The sequence below is a fragment of the Trifolium pratense genome, linkage group LG3 (assembly GCF_020283565.1).
Source record: "Trifolium pratense cultivar HEN17-A07 linkage group LG3, ARS_RC_1.1, whole genome shotgun sequence".
NCBI lineage: Eukaryota > Viridiplantae > Streptophyta > Magnoliopsida > Fabales > Fabaceae > Trifolium > Trifolium pratense.
Genome location: NC_060061.1, coordinates 19,840,906 through 19,863,167, shown reverse-complemented (window position 1 = coordinate 19,863,167; position 22,262 = coordinate 19,840,906). Strand labels below are relative to the sequence as shown.

The window sequence follows — 22,262 nt, the reverse complement described above, 5'->3', positions numbered from 1 at the left end:
TGTTAATTTGTTTTTCATAAAACTTCATAAAAGGAACAAACAATAATTTAATTTTCTGAGAACTCTATCTAATCAAAATTAGATAGCTACAAGTTATATACCTTTCTAGCATCATTTGGATCAACAAAACCCTTACGTATATGTCCAACGCATATATATGAGGTCATTCCAATTAAGGAATGCAACTTTGTTATCCATCTACCAAAACATGTAGTACAACATTTAGCAGAAGCAATCAAATATTATAAGGTATTCTTAATACCATCCATATCAGTGTTCAAAAAGAATACTCACTTTCATCGTATGAGTCTTACTCATCTTGAAGACATAACCATTATCTACATAAGGTTAGTGTATATGGATTCTGTATGAGATTTCATGGCATTTAGCCACTTCTCATAATCTAGATCGTCTTACGACCTTTTAGAAAGTCAAAGACTCATCTTCCATGAGAATCATATCACATTGCTGAGTCATGATAAAACCATACCTTGTAGCCATATGTGATATGTTAGACTTATCTTGGATTTGTGCAACTTTAAAACAATGGTTCTTCAACAACCTTGAGGAACCGGTTTGCATTCCCTTTTAAATAAATATGTTTTGTGGTACTTGAATTTATTCAAGTTCTATATCACTCCCACTGTCTCTTTTAGAGACACACTCCCACTAGAGGAATGTTTCAAACCTAGCAACAAAACAACCTTTTGTCCTTAAGAGTGATATAGGACCAATATCCCTTTCTTTAGGATATTTCCACTTATTCATTCATTCATTTGGAATTAGATTTTTTTTAATAAATTTTAATCCAAAATTCTCATAAAGACAAACTTGGTACTCTTACCTCCATATCGCATATGGTGTCTTTATGATCATTTTAAAAGGGAACTAATTGTGGGTGAAGATTAATTATAAGTAAAGAGATTTATAGAAAGAGTCAATATATAATTAAACTATCCTTAAATCATGTCAAACATGATGTGATAAAATAGTTATTATAGTCTTTTAATTAAGTATTTACTGATATGACTCATTCATATAACTTAAATACTTTTGTCGAGTTCTATTTTCTTCATTGTTGAATTTCTTTGACAAATTCAAAGATTTCTAATTGGTGTCATACACCTACCAACATCTAATGATTTTAATCATCAATGTTAATGAAGTAAAATAAACTCAATATACAAAATATGTTTAGTGGTCGACATACATCTCATGTATATTGTTCAAATAGGTCATGCGTTATTTTATTGACACATCGAATATTTGTACTAAACAACAATGCTCTTGATATATTTAAGGTCCAAATCATATTTGGCTCTTATCACGATTGTTATAGATAACCCTATCAAGACCCTGGAACCCTAGTCCATTACTTGACTTGGAGTAATAGTATAGAAAACTTTGCTTAAATGATAGGACCATTACTTGTCTTATCATTTAAGGCTACAATTCATATATTGTCAATACAAGATATACAATTGCTACTTCTATTACTAGATGGAATTCAATAACAATTATTGTGTTCCATTTCAAACTCGATTTTAAGTCATTGCATAAGCTCTCATTATCAATGAAACAATTTTCATTCTAGATATGGGTTGACTTAAAATTATAGCCAATGTTCTAATTCTTTAAGCATCTCTATTTTCGAAAAATTGAGATTCAACATCTTGTATCATATACTTTTGATGTAGAAATAACAATATGTGCATTATTGAAGTCTCACTTCATACTTTTGGTTTGACTCTTCCAAGAACTATTTACGTCATTTTTATTTAATGGTCTAACCATAGCCGTTCTACTTTGACAACCATTTTGTACTATTCAAATAGGAGGAATATAAATCTTATTTATATTATATCTCAAATCTTTGATAGTGCAAATTAATTCTCATTCAACTCAACAAATTCCGGTAGATATTCAAAACAATTTTGTCTATATCTATTCCATTATAATTTGTTAGATTGATCCTATGACCAACTTTTGATCCATTGAGAAATTTATCATACTCTAAAGTTCTTTCAAAAGGATCTTACTTGAGATTAAATGATCACATCATTTATTATATATTCTATATCTAGACGTCAACTTGATGCTTCTAACAAGTATCCCTTTTCAATCTAGTTATGGTAGGTTGTTCACAGTTTATAGTTCAAGACTTATAGTTTTCTCGCATTTGAGAACAATTCTCAATTTGTACCAATACAGAAACTCCTTTCTGAAAATCTTGTCCTTCATAAGGACAACTTAATATGTATTGTATTTCGAAATTCTAATTACAAAGATATGTAAGATATTATGACTAAATCATATTTAATTTGGTCTTTAATTAAATACGCTCTCTCACTATTTTACTCAAAACAAATGACCCTCGACATTTGATTCGGAAAATCCCGTTGGAAGATTTTCTAGTGAGAATGAGATCCATATTTCACTTCGTTTTAAGTCAGCGTTGGGCTGATTACACAAAACTTAGTTATTTAGGTAGGAAACTCCTTTCCAATTGTATCTCATACAACTCTCATATCCTTTCTATTGGGTGAATAACACTTATTCTAATCCATCACATGGAATGACCCAATACTTGCTTCTAAAGTCATATAATCTTATTATATTTTCTTTAGTTAAGTTAGACCCATTAAATAGCGATCGGATAAATAAATTACCTCACCGCAACTTATCAATATTGACAATGCACTTCGCGTTGGCAAAACCTACATTGATCGATATTGATCTTGAAGGGCGCTATTCGTTGGAAAGCAATAAAACTTAATATTAATTCCTTTGAGGGCTTTTATAATTAATTTGATCTCACCTTACCACGGCTTACATACAATGACGTCACTCCATTCATAACATGCATCAACATACATAATATAATAAAATGAAACAGTTATGGCCCATAGCGCATTTGTTCTCCCAAGCCAATGAGAGAACCTAATCTAACCTAAAACGATTTATACTTCTCCAAGCATGATCTCCAAGGTTGACCTCCATTGTTCTTCTTCTTCATAATATTACATAATAATATAAAAGAATACTCGTTTTACATACGAGGGAGTGGATGAGAAAAGAATATAGAGAATAGAGATAAGGCACGACACGCAGGCCGTATTTAAAAACCAAATGCAATAAAATAAATAAACTAAGGCCATAACCGATCATCAAATATAATAATAACAAACAAACTTTATTATTATTATTAAAGTCTCATAATTAATTAAATCCGGCGATTGATCAAATCAGGTAAGTTTGATTCAAATATTTAATTCACAATTAAATATTTCGAATCAAAATTTGCTAAAATAAATAACATTATTTTAAAGTAGAATTAAATCTTTTGACAATTCTCCAAATATGGAAAATTATTTAATCAAAACCTTTTTGAATAAAATATTTCCAAAATTGGTAATATTATCTTTTAAAACAATTTTAAAAGATATTTCTAGAGATTTGAAACGATTTCATAATTAAATATATTTGTCAAATATGGAAAATTATTTAATCAAAACCCTTTTGAATAAAATATTTCCAAAATTGATGATATTATCTTTTAAAACAATTTTAAAAGATATTTCTAGAATTTTGAAACGATTTCAAAATTAAATATATTTATCATCTACTTTTCGCATCAACACTTGATACGTTTTGCAAATCCTAATTTTAATGACACAACATTTGTGCAACCCTTTCATGCCGTCAAAATTCCTTATGACCAAATTCAATCCAATTGATCAACATGTCATTGTTTCACCATACAAATGTCGGATTCCGAAACAAATGAACACGGCTCGCTTTAATTGAATAACTTTCATAATAATTTTAACGAAATTACTAACGGTATATCACATACACCATTTTGCATTACGGTTACTTATATCATATATAAGTTTATGGCCGTTCTTGATTGTGTAACCTTAGGACAATTAACATATCGCATGCTTCACCATACAAGTGTCGGATTCCGAAGCCGTTTCAATGTTAATTACCCAATTCATACACAAAACTTACATCACATGTAAGTATTGACCGTTCTTGTTCGTGTAACCTTAGGACAATCAACATATCGCATGCTCCACCATACAAGTGTCGGATTCCGGAGCCGTTTCAATGTTAATCATCCAATTTATACACAAACAACCGTCAAATTTTAATTACTCGATTTTAATCTTTTATTAACTGTTTTAATCATATTAAAACTGAATTCATGAATTTAAACAAACATCAATTCATGGTTTCGTAAGTGGCTCTGATACCACTGAAGGAAAATTGATACGATAAAAGCAGCGGAATTTTAAAATTTTCCTTTTGTGATCCTTACGAATGGTCATGAATTGTGTTTAGAGTTTTACCTTTTGGTTCGAAAACTCCCTTTAAATCACGAACGGCTATCGAACACTTCGAATCACGAACAAGGTCACGAACAAGAACCTCGAACCGTCACGAACAAGGTCACCACCAAGTCACCAACGAATTTGATCACAAGCGTTAAAGGTATAACGCCTCTAGCCAGTCCACACGAACAACAACCTTCAATGGAGTGCTAGCTCCAATGGTTTGAAGGGTTAGGAGAAAGGAGGCACAAAATAAGGATTAGGGTTTTTCACAAAAACTCTAGAAAGGTGATTAGGGTTTCTCAAGAGAGGAGAGAACAAAGGCTCATGAGAATGAGTAACAAAATTGTGTAACTATTTCTCCTTACCACAAGGGTTCTATTTATAGAACCACTTGCCATGGCAAAATTACACTAAAGCCCTTTTAACTAAATGGGCTATAGTGGGCGCCATTCTCATGTAAATATGTCTAGTACATATTTGCACCCCCTTCTTGCTACATCATACCATATGATGTAATGCTCATTTTAATTACCATAATACCCTTATCATATTTTCTTATTTCTCCAAGGTGCACCGTACCTTACGGTGTTCCAATCTCACTAGATTGTTCTTATGTGTGTGACCCTGTAGGTTTCCGTAACATTGACAATTATAATAAATCACTATTTATTACAATAAATAGTGAGCGGTATCTAGCAACACATCACTGCTACTCAAGTTACGAGAAATTAACATGTGATCTAAACATAACCTCTTGTGATAATATCAGTGTGTATAATTACCCCTTTGCCCTTTATGTCTATATTGAACACAGAACATACTTGGTGTCATCTTTGTCCAGTTCAATATTGGGCCCATGACATTTATCCTGTTATGCAGGATTGGCAAATTCCATCTAGGTCACTACTGTCCCTCAGCATGCTTTGTGAAGTACCCATCAACTGCCTTTATGGTTATCCTGTTACGGACAACGTTAGATCAGCAACAAAGTACTTGACTCCACATCTAGGGTACAAAGTGGTTTCAGGTCTAAGGGCGGTTTACACCATTATCACCATGAGAGTAACTTATGACACTTTGCATAACTTTGCATGTAGTACTCTCATAGTGGGTCAATCCAGTATAAATATTACTCCTAATATTTATACCTACGTCAAGACTTGATAACTCCTTATCCCATGATCCATGAGATGTGATCATCAGTCTATCTTCATAATAGTCTTTATGCTTTAAGGTTATCCCCTTTACCTTAAAGCTCGACTACGGATACTTTAAGAATAGTGTCCTTATGTTTAATATTATCTCATGATTAAGTCACACTTAATTATTAAACGGACTTTCTATTCTAGGGACTTCATTATTTTGCAACCTTACAAATATAATAAAGAAATGCCATATTTATATTCAAACTCCTAAAGCAAATACTATGAAAATAGATTGGCTCTTAGGGCTTACTCCAACAATAAATATGTTCTGCACTCTTTTTCCCTTAACCATGGTTTTGTCCCAGTGGGTTTTTCCTGGTAATGTTTTTAATGAGGCAGTTCACACACAAAGGATGATGTACTCTTTTTCCTTCACTAGGATTTTTTCCCAATGGGTTTTCTCTAGTAAGGTTTTAACGAGGAATATCCTCGATGGACATCCAAGGGGGAGTGTTATGAATAATTTGGTGGATGTCCATTAAGCATTGACCCATTCCACTGACCCATTATATTGTCCTATAAATAGGACTTGTATTGTGATGTAAACACACACCTTGATGAGAATAATACAATATTTATTCTTTCTCTCTTCTCTTCTTCTCTCATCTATACTTATTGAAATTTCTGGCAGACTGGTGGAAAGATGCTGTGAAAGATGCTACAGCATCTCGTACCAGTACAGAACACAATAGACAAGTTAAAAATAAATTAAGTGCAGGAAGATAAATAAGACAGATCGTTTGTTAACCCAGTTCGGTGCAACGTCACCTAATCTGGAGGATTACCAATCCAGGAATGAATTCACTATAATAGCTCTAGTTCAAAGCCCTCGACCAACACCCAGTACCTGACTTCTCGCCTAGACACTACCCGTGCAATCCTATCTAAGAACCTCTTAGATAATGAGACCCCGTCCCAAATTCCCTCTAACAACACGTACCATGTTGCTGTCAACTTTATAACGATCAAAGATGGAGACACCCTCCTAAGAAACTAATACATAGTCAATACTTGACTAAGTTCACAATTTGGAGTTGCTTACATGCTTCCTCCAAGTACAATACTCAACTCATTACCTATAGGTTTCTGAGTGAGGACATAGTGACCATCTCACAACCCGAGTGGTTCACTTACACCAACTCTCCTAGAGAGTGGCTCAAAGACACGAAACCCTAAAGACTACATCTTGATGAACAATGGCTTCGGTGTTCAAATAGGTCCAAATCTTCATGTATTTATAGCCTTGAATTGTCTTGATGTGCAAGCTAGGTCTTCAGACAAACACAACTGGAGGAATTGCGGCCAACCCTATATTATTTTCAGAAATATAACCAAGTTTTGTTTCATGTATGACCAAACAAAAAAAACGCAAAAATATAATATAATTATATTTTTGTTTTAAATAATATTCCTTCAACCGACTTCAAGAAAATTTTTGAGCAAGGCTCGTTTTGCCCAGGCGCACGTGCTTGCATATATAATTGAAGCAAATCTTGACTGAGATTTGAAATAAAAATTCTGCACGAAAACAGAGCATCAGGATGCTGTACGATGATGCTACAACATCTTTGTCCAGCATCTGGCTATAACTTGTTTTTGCAAAATGTAGCCAACATAAAAGCCTCAACACTTATATATTATATATTATTACTATTACTTATATTTCATAACAACAACAATCTAGGACTTTGGTTGAAGATGTTTATACTAAAACCAATGTTTTTAAAACCGGACCGGACCGGTCAGTCCAACCGGTTCGCCCGTGAACCAGACACCTCAGCGGTCCGGATGACTAGCCAGAACCGGTAGTCAGTGGAACCGGTAAAAAACTGGTGTGAACCGGTATGAACCAGTGAAAACTAGCAAAACCGGTGAACCGGGAACCCGGAAAAACCGGTTAAAAACCACGATTTTTTTTTTTATAAAAAAAATCCATTTTTATATTTTTTTTCGCTGAAACCGAACACGCGTGAAAACATTGAAACATCATCTTTGTCCTTTCAAAGAAAAATCTTTCTTTGTTTCATTTTCTATTTTCCACTAAAATTTCAATCTTTATTGTTTTTTTTTTTCTCAAATTTATTGATTTGAAATTTTTAATTCCCTTTTCACTCTCTCATAAGATCCAAGAATCCGAAAAGTATTTGATGGAAGTGAAAGAAAAAATGAAATTGGAAGATGTTTTTGAATGAAATTGAAACAAGTTTTTGATAGAAGTGAAGATGAAGAAACCATTTATATGTGTTGTTGTTGTGTAATTGATGTTAATGGTTAGAGAGAGAAGAGGGAGAGGAATAAGAAGAGATGAATTTGAGAAGAGATAGATAGTGGTGGCTATTTCACTGTGTTTTCATTCTTTTGGCATATGTATGTGAGTTTGCAACTTTCTTTTATATCTAGGGTTAGTGTAATGGGCTTGGGCCATGTCTTCTTGAAATGTGGGTTAGTGAAATAAACATTTGTATTTTTATTTTTTTTATTATTGAAATTTGAGTTTGATGTTGAAATATATATTTTATATTTTATTATATATTTATTTATTTATTTATTATCCGGTTCAAACGGTTCTAAAACGGTCGAACCGGTTGAACCATGAACCGGAGGCCACAACGGTTCGACATCCGATCCGGTTTTTAAAACATTGACTAAAACGCTTAAAAGAAAATGAGAAAGTATATAAAAAGGTTATTTGATCATTTTTTGGTATTAATCATATGATTCCCGAGAAAGGGGGCCGATAATTAAGAGTTCGGTTGAAATCATATGATTCCCGACAACACATTAATAATAATGCCGAAATTACTGGTACAATTTTTTCTGTGTTGCAGGTTCTTGGAACAGCTGAACGCTCCCTCTTTGCAGCGTTGTTATGGAGTATATGGCATCAACGAAATAATAAAATATGGAAGAATCATAGTGAAACACTACATGTGGTGTGTGACCGAGCAAGAAACTTAATCATGGAGAGGAATGTAGCACAGGAACAACAACAACAACGACGAACCGTTCCGCAACAACAACATGTTGACTCGGTATGGTCAAAACCACCTGTAGGAAGATATAAGTGTAATGTTGATGCTTCTTTCTCTACAAGGCGCAATAGGACAGAGATTGGTATTTGTATCCGAGACGATCAAGGGAGTTTTGTCCTTGCAAAAACTGAATGGTTTTCCCCCATTCTCGATGTCGACACCGGAGAAGCGGTAGGTTTGCTCCATGCTTTGAAGTGGATCCAAGAGTTGCAATTGGAGAATGTAGACTTTGAACTTGACTCTAAGAATGTTGTTGCAAAGTTTCATAGCAAAGCAAGAGATATTTCTGGGTTAGGAGATGTCATTAAAGATTGTCAATATATTCATAACTCTCATTTTAGAAACTCTCGGGTTGAGTTTGCTAGGAGACAAGCCAATGAGGCCGCTCATATATTAGCAAATGTGGTCTCATCTCTAGCTAGTTTCCATATTTTCATTGATGTACCCTCTTGTATCGATTCTATTATTGCTAATGAAATGTCATGAGTTTCCTTCGGTAAAAAAAAATAAAAATTAAGAGTTCGGTTGTTTCGTCAAAAAAAATAATTAAGAGTTTGATTGGGAAATAAGTAAAGTCTGACAAAAAAATTATTCCACTAAAAAAACTCATTAACCACTTGAATTCTATGTCTTTAACTATGTTCTTTATCACATGTGATTAATGAACTTTATTAAAAGTTAATTTTTTTATTTGTATGATTTTCATCACCAATATTCGTATCCGGTCCACTAAACTTATTTTTTCATATTTTATTATTAATTATTTCTCTATTGAACTTTGAGTTACCTTTTTTTGTTGTTGTTAAATTCATTCATAGATCGGAATTCAAAAATAAAAATCATTCATAGATTATGTCATATGTTGGAATTTTTTTTTCTTATAATAATTGGAGAATTAAAAAGAAAAAGTATTCAATAATTTGTTTTTGGTGAGTTAGGGTATGTTTGGTTGCGAAAAGAAAATGAGAAGAGAGAAATATATGAGAGAGAGTATGAGAAGAGAGAAAAAAAAGAGAAATAGAGTAGATTTAATGTATTGATTGGTATAAGAGAAAGAAGAGAGAAATAAAAGAGAGAGAAATGTGTTTAATTTTTTAAAAGACAATTATATCCTTGTAAAAAACAACTGTGGGGCCAGCCAAATGTGTCTTTGATAAATTGTTATGAATATGTAAATAATTGAAAAATGTAAAGGGCAAAATTGGAAATGAATAAAAAAGTGACTTCTCTTCTCACTTTCTTCTCTATTTTGTAGAGAAATAAAAAGGTGGTAGGACCCACCAATATTTAATCTCTCTTCCCTATTTCTATGTTGTCCAACCAAAAGAAAATGTCTATTTATCTTGTCTTTCTCTCTTCTCTTTTTCTTTTCAACCAAACGCGGCCTTAATGATTCTTATAATCATATTGAATTTTTTACTACTTCCTTCGATTCTTGTTATAAGAGAAATTTGATTTTTTAGATTTATTATAAAACTAATATGTCTGGATACATTAGTTTTATAATGAATTTAAAAACAAAATTTTTCTTATAATAAGGATCGGAGGGAGTAGATTCTTACTATCACCTTGAATGCTGCACATTAGGACCGTTACCGTGATGTCCTATGCTAATCCTATGCTAATTATTGAATGTCGAATGATATGAGTTCATCATGGCAGCAAGCTGCAAGTTTCGGTTGGCTGGTGCCTGGTGGCACCTCTACTATTAACCAGAACATGGATGGAAATTACACCATCACGTGATCCATAGGCATTAGTATAAAGAATGCATTTTTCTAGCATCACGTGATCCAGATAATAATCTTTTAATCTAAAATAAACTTATTCTAATCTAAGAAGCCCTGATACATGATACGATATTGATACGGCGATATAGGAAAATTTTCAAAATTCCTGATACGATACGTTCGGGATACGTTATTTAAAAATTAAATATATAAATGCAGAATATATAAACATAACTAAAATCGATAATGATAAAAATTAACATTCAAATTACTCAAAATAAGAAAACAAGTGACAATTACATATATTAAGTTAAGTACTACCCAAAATGGGGTGGGATGGGTAGCTTAACTGGTTAAACTAATTGAGCTAAGGGTTAAGGAATTGGAGGTTCAGAGTTCAATTCATGACAATGAGAAAAACTAATAAAGACATAGTTGGTAACATCTTACTCTAACATTCAATACTTAAGAAAAATATGAACCGTATCAACCTCATCTTTTACGTTTCTATCATCAAAGAGCATTAATTGCCCAATACTTTTTCAATCGATACACATATCATAGAAGTATCCGACAAGTATTGGTTATATTTTATTTTAAAAAATAATATTAATTGCCGATACTTCTCTGATACAATACTTCTTCGATACTTGTATCGGAAAGTATCGGATGAGTATCCGTATCGAGTACGTATCGGACACGATACTTTGCTATTTTTGAAATATCGGAGCTTCATAGATTTGTATATACCAAAAAAAAAAAAAAAACTTATTCGTTAACACCTCTAAAACTCTATTTGGTAGGAGAAAAAAAGAGAAGAAAGAAATAAAACCATACATGTACTTAGACTAATGTTAGTCCAAATACATGTATTGGTTTTCGTGTTTTTATTTCTCTCTTCTTTTTTTTCTCAACTACCAAACACACCCTAAATGTTAACAAACAATTAACTCAATTTTTTTGTACAGTAGCAGTCAATTTAACTTAGTGAATAATTGGTATCACAGTGGACATGTTAAAATTATACGGTGATTCACCATAATTTTTAAAAGGTATATCATGCTACAAAATCATAATTACTGTAATTCTAATATAATTAACGTGGTATCAAATATATGCTTAAAAATATAGTTAATAATATTAAGGTTAATGGATGGATCAATTATTAACTAAAACAAGCAGCTTTTTATCCCTTGTGTGCCTTGTTTTTTTAAGTATGTTGGGTGCCTAACTATATCTTGTGAGTTGCGATTGTACACGTTCCTTTATTATTATTCTTTAATTTAGAAGATTTTTTTTTTTTGGTTTTATTTTATTGAAGTCAAATTGTTTGCTACCCTTTTTCCATCCTTTTTTCTTGATGAAGCATTTTCCTTCCTTTCTATTCTTCACAATAGTTTTCTAAACAATTTATTTATTGCAAATTGCTTTACCAAGATATTTAATATAATAATTTATGAACTTTGTTTATGTTACAAAAAATTATGTGTTATAGTTAATTACTCCTTTAGTAGTGGCCCAAAGCCTAAGGGGGTGTTTGTTTCACTTCTTAAAATAATATTCCTAGGATACTGAGGCTGGAAATAAATAAACCCACGTTTGGTATATTGGAACAAAAAAAAAAGCCTTGGAATAAAAAGTACCCAGGAACCTCAAACTACCCACTTTCTCCCCACGTTCTTCTCCAATTTATTCCCATGAGATGAGGGCTGGAAAATTTTGTTCCCAGGAACCATGAACCCATGTTCTACTATGAAAACCCATTTTTACCCTTTGATTTACCAGCTCAATCTTCCCTCCAAAACAATTTCCACGTTGAAACAATTGCTTTATATTCTACTAAATTGTTTGTTCATCACCAACTTTTGCAATTTTTTCCTGGTTCTGGTTTCTCCTTGTTGTTCCAGGTAATATGATCTACTTCTTTTAAACTCTTTCAATTTTTCCACTCTCAGATTTGTATGTTGTTGTTTGCTACTTTTTTTTCTCGATAATTTGCTACTTTTTCCACTCTCACGTTGATTTTTTTTTTTAATATAAATTAGTGTGGGAGTATGGTGAAAGAAGCAAGGAGTGGAATAAGGGAAATATGGTTTTAGTTGATTATTGATATATTTTTCTTGGAACAGAGATGACTATCATTTGTTTGTTTGAATTTTTTTATGAGATAAAGATACCAATAAATTACACAATTTTAGGCTAGAAAAAAGCAAAAAATCAAACAAATTTTAGACATTGATACAAACAGATTTTGAAAATAAGGTGATAATCACGAATAGATTTTGTAGATCCCCAAGGTAATATGGTTGGTTTCATTGTATATACAGCAGGGGTATTTTGATAATTTTAATATTCATTCCCAGGAATATACATCCAAAACCAAACATAGTTTAGTTATTCCTTGAAATTTTTTAACAAAAAATGTCCAGGAATAAAATTACTAACCAAACACTTTTTTCCCTATTTTCCTGGGAATAAGGTTCCCACTTTCATATTCCAGGGAAAGTTAAACCTGGGAATCAATTGTGTATCCATGAAACAAACGCCCCCTAATACTCCTTAAGTAGTAATAATTTTACCAAATTACTCTTAAATATGTAGTATTGAGTTGAGAGTAATGAAATAATATTAATTAGGAAAAAAATTACAGCTGTGCTATTTGGTACGAACCGTGATGTAAACGAAGTGCAAGAATTACACATTAAAGAAAAAATAAAAAAGAACATGGATATAATATTTGGTTGGAGCGGAAATCATGGTGCAGTTGGTATACAAATTCAATGACCATGATCATTCTCATGTTTCTTTTCGTACTAAGAAGCATTTTTCAAAAAATTAATATTATGTTGAAAATTTAAAAAAAGTCATTTATTTTGAGACAAATTTACCAATGAATAATTTGGATACTGAATAGACAATATAAACTAGCTAGCTACTCTTTGGAGAAGGGAAGTAATTTTGCCCAAATATAAGGTGCTTATTGCTTAATATTAATTAAGGCATGCTTCATTACTAAGACTTGTACGTAGGGTAGATATTTCTTACAAAAATGTCACAACTCTAAAGTTCTTAAACAAAATTATGAATAGACCTCTATCTTGTTCTTAAATGAATTCCATTCAAGAAATTAAATGATGAAGAATATGACTTATTGAGGTTTTGGTTATTGTTCTGGACTAGACTAGGACTAGTCCACTTCATACCCCCTAAAGTCCACATGACTTGCCCCATCATATCCATGTCAGCAGAACATGGTGGAACTTCTCCAAGATATGAGCAAATTACTGTTCTACCCACTATCTAAGGGTGATATCTTGGCAGTCCATCTTATTGGGCCTTGGCAAGTCCAACCCAATAAGAGGACCTTTGGCCTAGAGTTGGGGGCTATATAAGCTCTCCTATACAGGAGAGCTAGGTAACATTATTCATTCTCTCATTTACTTTCTCTCTCTAGTATCTCTCTTGCTCTCTTTCCTTGTCTGACTTTGGCATCGGAGCACCTGCAGGTACAACCCCCCTCCGTGGATCAGCTGCTCGACCCGCCGTCAACCACCTGCTCAACGGACTGCTAACTGGCCATCTACCTGTTCTGATCAACAGTTAAGATCAGTGGCGCCGTCTGCGGAAAACTGAGTTCTCCCCTTCTTTATTTCGAGCACGAAACTAAAGAACAAAACCAATCAATCACTCATGGCCAGTTCATCACAATTCAACAACAATGACATTGAGGACGTGAATACTGCCGTCCAGACATCTCCCCGGAACACTGTTTTGTCCCCCGTTCGCATTACTGACCTCCAGGCCCTCCCCGAGACTGACTCCAGGGACGGGCAGGACCTTTCATGGGCTTCCGAGGACGGAGACCTGGTCGTCTTAACGGAGAAACAGTTGGGGAAGCAACCACAGTCCGCGTAGGGAAAAACAGCAGATACTGATCTATCCACAGCTTCAGTGACCAACGCTGATCTAGCAGCACTCGTCGCTGCTCTAAAACAGACTACCGAGGCTCTGCAAGGACAAAATCGCAGGATGGATGAACAAAACAAAAGACTTGAACGCTTGGAAAGAAACCAACATAACTCAAGGAAAAGCTCTCACCCGCGGAGACCACCTGCTTCCCAATCCCCTCCCCGACAGGAGCTTGTCAAACAACGACGCCCTGCCTTGGAACGAATTGAGCAGCCCAGCAAAAAAAGAGACTATGTTTCTCCTCCTCGCGAGGGCATTGCCTCCCCAAATGGCAAAAAAGGAAAAATTGTTGACCGAGCAGAACCACACCGTCACTCCCCTCAAGGACTTACTACAATGGCTAGACGAGGACAGTCTACAAGTCGAGGATATCAATCTGGTCATTATTCTCGCAGCCCAACTCCTACCCACCATGACAATTCCCCTGCACGGAGATCTCAGGAAAGTGACGAGGAGGACCCTCGCTGTCCCTTAACTCGTGATATCCTGCGAGCACCTATTCCAAAGGGATTTGAAAGACCTCCTGCCCTTCCTGCTTATGACGGACTAACTGATCATGACGACCACATTGCATCCATCAATGCTACTCTGGACTTCCTTAGAGTCAGCGGAGCAATCAGGTGCAGGCTCTTCCCAACTTCCCTAAGAAAAGGAGCTATGGCATGGTACCACAGTCTAGCTCCTCAATCTGTATCTTCGTGGAGAGATCTAGCCGATCAATTTTCACTACAACATTTTAGACCTACCGCAACACCTAAAATTTGCAATGTAAAAAAACCGTTCTCGTAGAGCATTATAAGCAACGGTTTTCATATTTTGTTGCAATAGTGAATCAAAATTTTGTAAACCTATCGCAACAGCGCTAAACCGTTCCTGTATATCCAAAAAGAACGGTTTTTTCTTAGTTATCTCCGGCAACACTTGAAAACCGTTCTGGTATAGTATTATTATTTTTTTAAATTTTGAAAGACCATAAAATTTTCATTCCCTCTTTTAAAAGACAATAAAAACCGTTCTGGTTTTATTTTTATTTTTAAAAGACCATAAAATAAAATAATTCAACGAAAGCTAATTTTATCCCCAAATTTTCATTCCTTTTTTTTTTTTTTTTTCTTTAACCTACTCAAAATCTCTTTCAATTCATCGTGTTTCAATTCTCAAATTTGAGGGATGAGATTTCAATTAACATCCCCAATTGATCGTATATTCAATTCATTCACTCTTCCATCAATAGATCTTGCTTCAAATCCATCGTGACCTTGCAATCGATCGCAACCTCTTCAAAACTTTCAGAACCTGCTTCTTCTCTACTTATGAACAAGAACCAGGAACGCGCTTCTTCTCCAAAAATTCCTTCGAGACTCGCAAACCCTTCTATACCCCTTGAAACCCTAAATTTCCAAAAAGCACAGACACTTCTCTACTACTTAAAACCCTAAAGTTCTCAAACGCGACTGCGACAATATGTTTGCTGCGATTGACGAGGGTACCGGTGATTCACAAGGTATATAATTTTCTTGCATGTTCAAGAAAGGAAAAACTAGAGTAGCACGTCCCTGGAGAAGAAGAGTAACAACTAGTTACTTGATACAAGGTGAGTAGAATTACCCAGTTTAATCATCTTAGATAGTTCCACGTGGCAAATTTGAGTAGAATTACTAATATCATATATAAGATACACGAAAATTGACCTTACTAATATTTCCTCTTTGATATTGTAAAGTTATGCTACAAGGTTTTGGTACTGTTAATACCCTGCTAAATAACAAAACGGAGGTTATAGAGATTCCTAGAAGTGATATATGGATCAATTTGGGTTATACAATTTAATGGTAGTTGGGTTGTAAGAAAGTATTAGGTGGACATGAGGGATTAGTCACAACATTTGATCACACAACATATTTGATAAAAGGTAGAAAAAGAAAATAATCAAGTAATGTGTATTTTTTTTTAAATGATTAAATGATATGTATTTTTCTGTGAATGTGATCAAATATTGTACCTAAATGCTTATGATCATATAAATAACTCTTTTACTTTCTTTGAATCATATCATAATAGTTTTACATGTAAATATAAGTGTGACATTGATGTGGTACACTGGTGGTAGTAATTTCTCTACAACACAAAATTGGCACTATCTAAATTGGATTTTTATGTGAATAATTATGGTTCCATTAGACAACGTTACCCCTAGCTTTTGGAAATATGAAGCTTATGATGATGATGATATTAGTAATTAATTAATAGAGCAATTGATTTGATACTGAAATGGAACTTGGTTGATTGATACTGGTGAGTCCCTACATGTATACCAATAGATATATGTTAATTAAGTTAGTTGTCATGGATATCAAGTCTATTTATATGATATTTATTTTCGTATGAGAATAGCACTGCTATGAGAATGTAGCACTACTATTTATATGATATTTATAAATTATGATTTTGGGTTTTAGGGTGTCACATGTCTGATTTATGATTTCAGGAAAGTTGATTGAACCTACTATATATGGTTCAGCATCAGCAGGTATGTTATACTTTTCTATGATATATGAAACTATGAACAATATGTGAAGTGGAGTTGGTTCTGATGCAATAGGGATTTTGTATGTGCAGTAGGGATTTTGTGCGGAGTGTATGTTGATCTTAAATATGATACTTTAAGATGCATTTTATAGATTGAGTACCCACTAGTTTAGTTGTGTCATATGAAATGATGGATGACAAATGTCTCAAATATCATAACTTAGTATACTCTGTTGTTTCTCTTTGGAAGGGAGTGGCATTTATTCTTTGAAATAGCAAAATTTTATCACACAAAACACTCCAATGCATATGAGGCCTCATGTATCTTTTTCGTGGCGTTTCAATAGTGATAGCCTAGCTATATTATTGTTTAATGAAAATGACCATTATTGTCTATGTAGAATTTCCTTGTTTTATTTCTTATATGGTCTTACATTTGTGAAGGAATCAGTAGGTAACCATGAAGCAGACTCATTACAAGGTGTGTTTACTTCACATAACACTAGTAACAAGGTAATCAATCACCTTTGTCCAACATAGTGATTTACCTACCCGGTTGTGTTGAGCATTTTTAAAAAGATGGAAACACTGTTTCATCAAAGGTAGCAGATTGACATACTTTTCATTTAACGATTACTTCCTATAATGGCTATCATCAGTTCATCACTATTAGATCTTCATTTAAAATTGTTGTCAAGACAGTTTTGAGACCAAAGCATATATATGATGGAAGATTGTGTGTTTGTACTACAAGTTTCTTGTGAAGCTTCTCTTATCTTTGCAGTTTCATTCAGTTCATTGTTAAAATGGATTTAATGGGTTACAAATTACAATGCAAAGAAACACTTTAAAGTCTAGTTGAAATCAATGTTAATGAAAAGGCAAAATTGGCTTGACTACTTTGAACTTGACTGTAATGTGGATTTAACCCTTTATGTTATTAAGAGGCTCTCATAAATAAATACCAGCTTAGAAGTAACATGTATAATTAAAAGAGAGCATGCTGATGTGGTTGAACAGTTAAAACAAGCGATGGAGGAGAAACGTCGTCAGGATAAGGAAGCAACGGAAACAAAAATTCAGCAGGAAAAGGAAGCAATAGAAAGAAAACTTCAGATTCTTCTTAAAGCCATTGTGAACCAAAACACCGCAACTGATGCTCCTAATGATAATGAAGTAAGATTGAACTATACTTTGTGCTTGATATACAATATATTATAGTTTATATTATTCTAGCTATGTTTGTGGGCTGATACGAAATCTTATTTGTTTCTGTTCAGTTGTCTTCATAGACATTGGTTAGTGTTTGAAGTGTCTTTGTCTTCGAGAGTTTTGAAAAATCGATATAAAGGATTTAGTTTTCCTCTTTAACTGTGAATAAAAAATCCATTAGCTTGTATGGGGTGATTAGGCAATAGTCAAGGAAGCTCCGGTTAATATAATTATGTGAGTTGTGAGACTGTGATGCTTAGGACTGTTCATTCAAAACCTTGAACTGAACCGATAATTTAGGACTGTAATGGTAATATTCAGAATATTTTTGTATTGAAAAGTTGCTTATTTAGGACTGACTCTGTTAGTCACACATCTGAATGTCTAATTCATTGGATTTTTTACAAAAAAAAATGTATTGACTTCTAGATAGTTGATCTGCTCATTGTTTCTTTTCTTTTTCCATAGAATTTTAATTATAATACTTTTATTTTGCAGAAGATAAATAATGATGATATCGAAGAAGAAATGCAAGATCATGGAGAAGAGGAAGAAGAAGAAGAAGAGCTAGATGTTTATGTTTGATGGTGAATGCACATAATTATTAAGATGTTAGTTTCATTTTGAAGATGCATGGTCTATTTCATTTTGAAGATGTTAGTTTGATTGTGAATGATTGACAATATTAGGAAAACGTTATGTTGATCGATGTTATTATTTTGATATATATAAATGATAATCATTTTAGTTTAATTTGTATGTCTTTTATTATATTGAAATTATTGTTCTTTAGGTCTACTAATTAATATAATAATAATAATAATAATAATAATAATAATAATAATAATAATAATAATAATAATAATTACTTATAAGATTGATAAAATTAAATTGAAAATATTACTTCATTAAAATAAAATGTTAGTTTTTGCAACGTGCGAAAGCGTTCTTGTAGCTAAGAAACTGTTGCTGTGTTAGAAAAACAAGAACGCTTTTTGATTTGGCAACGGTGAGAAGGCGTTGTTGTAAAAACAAACCAGCACGGTTTACATATTGGCAACTGTGAGAAAGCGTTGCTGTATCCAAACAACCAGAACGGTTAACGATTTGGCAACGCCGAGAAAGCGTTGCTGTATCAGAAAAACAAGAACGGTTTTTGATTTGCACACGACGACAAAGCGTTGCTGTATAAAAACAATCCAGAACGGTTTTACGTTGAACAACGGTATAAAACCGTTGTGGTAGATAAAAGAAAACCGTTCTCTATATTAGACCATTGGCAACGGTTTTAGTTGAGAACAGAGAGAAACCGTTGCGGTTGGGAACTTTAAGAACCGTTCTGTTAGGGACTCTAAGAAAACGGTTGTTTTGAAGGGGTTGCCGTTGAAAGAAAAAACCGTTTCGAAAGGCTAAGAGAACCCCTCAGTGTAGAACGCCAGGAAAACCGTTCTCGTAGCCTATGGCAACGGTTTTTTAACATTACAGAACACTTTTTTAGCGTTCTTGTAGAATGAAAATGTTGTAGTGTTTGCAGGCACTTCACTGCCTCTCGGAAGCAACCAAAAACCGAGGCAGTGTTGGACGCCATTTTCCAAGGTGATAATGAATCCCTTCGCAACTTTATTGAGAGATTCAACAAAGAAGCCGTTCAGGTGGACACAACTGACGATATGAAGAAGTACCTGCTCCAACGCGGTCTTCGCCCGAACAGTGACTTCGCAAAAGCTGTTGGAATTGAAAAACCACGTACTTTAGATGACCTCCTCGTCAAATCTCAAGCTTACATACAATATGAGGAGCAGCAGGCAGCAGATGCAGCTCGTTATGGGCGAGCAGGCAATACCCATTCTGCTCCTCAATCTCATCAAGAGCAGTCAAACCGAGGAGGAGGAGGAGGAGGAAGAAGAAGAAACGAAAGGCCAAGAGAGCCCCGAGGACCTCCAAGTACATTCAGCAACTATATTCCCCTTAGCAGAACCAGGGATGAAATATTCAAGGAATGTAACTCAGCCGAATTCACAAAAGCGGGAATTAAGTTCCCAAGACAAGCACCTCTCAAACCTGGTCAAGACAAGAATAGATATTGCAAGTACCACAAGGGCTATGGCCACTTGACTGAGGACTGCATTCAGCTGAAGGATGCCATCGAAATATTGGTCAGAAACGGACAATTGAAGCAATACGTCAAAAAGAGCAACACTCCTCGACCAGAAGCTGCTGGAACCAGCACAGTTGAAGAAGCTCCACCTGAAAAAACCGGGCACAAGCCAGTCGCCCTCTCCATTTCCCGTCCAGAGGATTTTTCCATCCCTGATTATCTAGAAGACAATTACATTGCTCCCACTCTGCATGAAGGGGAAACTTTTGTTGAAGCCATGGTCATATCCGCTGGAGGATTTGACAAGCACACCGTTGGCTCAATTAAAAGAAAATTTGAAGAACTCATTGATGCCTCTTCCAACATGAGTGCAACCCTGGACAAAGCAAAAGGGCAATCAAAGCCCCTATCATTCTACATGGAAGAGCTGCCCGGAGGAGCTGCAAACTCCCAGATTCCCCTGCTCATTAGGGTCGATATGGCAAATATGGATGTTCAGCGAGTATTGGTCGACCAGGGAAGCTCCTGCGACATCATGTACGCCCAGCTCTTCAAAACTTTACAGTTGGACGAAACTTACTTGACTCCTTACTTGGGATCTGATCTGACAGGGTTCAACGGAGCAACTACCAAACCGTGGGGGTATGTCGACCTCTTGGTCACCTTCGGTTCCCAGGAAACAGCTAAGACAATTAAGGTCAAATTCCTGGTCGTCGACTGCCCTTCACTATACCAATGCATCCTAGGCAGGACTGCCATAGCAGACTTGGTAGCTGTGCCCTCCACTGCTCACCTAAAGATGAAGTACTACACCCACAAGGGGCAGGTCGCCACTTTGCATGGGGACATCGAAGCTGCAAGGAGATGCTTCAATGCATCCTCCAAGGGAAACGAGTACATTGGAGAAGCTCCCGAAGCCAAGAAAACCAAAACTCCAACATCGTCACCCGCACCAAACATCAGCTCAATCGACCTGGACAGCCGCCTCTCCAAGAAAGAAAACAAGGAGGAGAAGAAACTACGCAAGGAAAACAAAGAAGAGGACGAAGCTAGCAAAGAGCACCATCGTCCAATTCCCGATGGCGAATTCGAGCTAGTCCCATTCGGCGAAGATCCGAGCAAGGGTGTGAAGATTGGGACAGGGCTCCCCGACCTGACTAGGAAGCAGCTGAAGGCCTGCCTGAGAGAGAACGCTGACCTGTTCGCCTGGCACGCCTCTGAAATGCCCGGGCTCGACCCCAATGTGGCCTGTCACCAGCTGACCATTGACCCTTCTGCTAGGGCTGTAGTACAACGTAGGCGTAGGCAGTCTCCCGAGAAAGCGGAGGCTGCAGAAAAAGCTGTAAAAGACCTCCTAGAGGCAAATTTTATTTTTGAGGCCAGATATACTACCTGGTTGTCCAATGTTGTACTCGTTAAAAAATCTAATGGAAAATGGAGAATGTGTTGTGACTATACCGACCTCAATAGGGCCTGCCCTAAAGATTCTTATCCTTTACCCTACATTGATAAATTAATTGATAATTCTTCTGGCTTTAAATTATTATCTTTTATGGATGCATATTCAGGATACAACCAAATTCCAATGGCAGTGGCGGACAGGGAAAAAACAGCCTTCATGACTGAGTCGGGCAACTATTACTACAACGTAATGCCCTTCGGTCTGAAGAATGCTGGAGCAACATACCAGCGAATGATGAACAAAGTATTCCGAGGACAAATCGGCGACATGCTCGAAGTTTACATGGACGACATGATCGTCAAATCCCCCGAGGAAAACGATCATGTCGAGCACCTACGAAAGGTCTTCGAGCAGGCCAGAAAATATAATATGAGATTCAATCCAGAGAAGTGCACCTTCGGAGTCCGAGCAGGAAAATTCCTTGGATTTTACCTGACCGAGCGAGGAATTGAGGCAAATCCCGACAAATGTCGTGCCTTCGCTGAGTTCCCAACTCCTAGTGACAAAAAATCAATACAAACTCTCAACGGAATGCTAACGTCCTTATCTCGCTTCGTAGCCAAATCCGCACAACACGCGCTCCCACTTTTCAAGTTAATAAAGAAAGAGGCTATTTTTGAATGGTCTAACGAGTGCGAGCAGGCTCTTCAACATCTGAAGAAAGCTCTATCCGAGCCACCTGTTC

General features: G+C 35.2%; 1 protein-coding gene across 2 annotated transcripts; it reads left to right on the top strand.

Annotated features, from left to right (window-relative positions):
* Positions 1 to 15,311: 15,311 nt before the first annotated feature.
* On the top strand, positions 15,312 to 18,770 carry LOC123918660. 2 transcript variants are annotated; one of them, XM_045970749.1, is made up of 5 exons: positions 15,312 to 15,870; positions 16,765 to 16,806; positions 17,250 to 17,318; positions 17,826 to 17,981; positions 18,516 to 18,770. In XM_045970749.1, exons 2-5 carry the CDS (start codon positions 16,789 to 16,791, stop codon positions 18,600 to 18,602), a joined length of 330 nt encoding a protein of 109 aa, XP_045826705.1. In that variant the 5' UTR covers positions 15,312 to 15,870; positions 16,765 to 16,788; the 3' UTR covers positions 18,603 to 18,770. The 2 variants fall into 2 exon arrangements, with proteins under 2 accessions (XP_045826705.1, XP_045826704.1); XM_045970748.1 differs by having other exon boundaries at positions 15,312 to 17,318.
* Positions 18,771 to 22,262: the final 3,492 nt, after the last annotated feature.

Excerpts from the sequence above, each read along its gene's own strand:
- LOC123918660 (XM_045970748.1), top strand. The coding sequence starts at position 17,109 with ATGCATATGAGGCCTCATGTATCTTTTTCGTGGCGTTTCAATAGTGAT. Across the intron at positions 17,319-17,825 it reads CACATAACACTAGTAACAAG|TTAAAACAAGCGATGGAGGA; the intron begins GTAATCAATCAC and ends GTGGTTGAACAG. Across the intron at positions 17,982-18,515 it reads ATGCTCCTAATGATAATGAA|AAGATAAATAATGATGATAT; the intron begins GTAAGATTGAAC and ends TTTATTTTGCAG.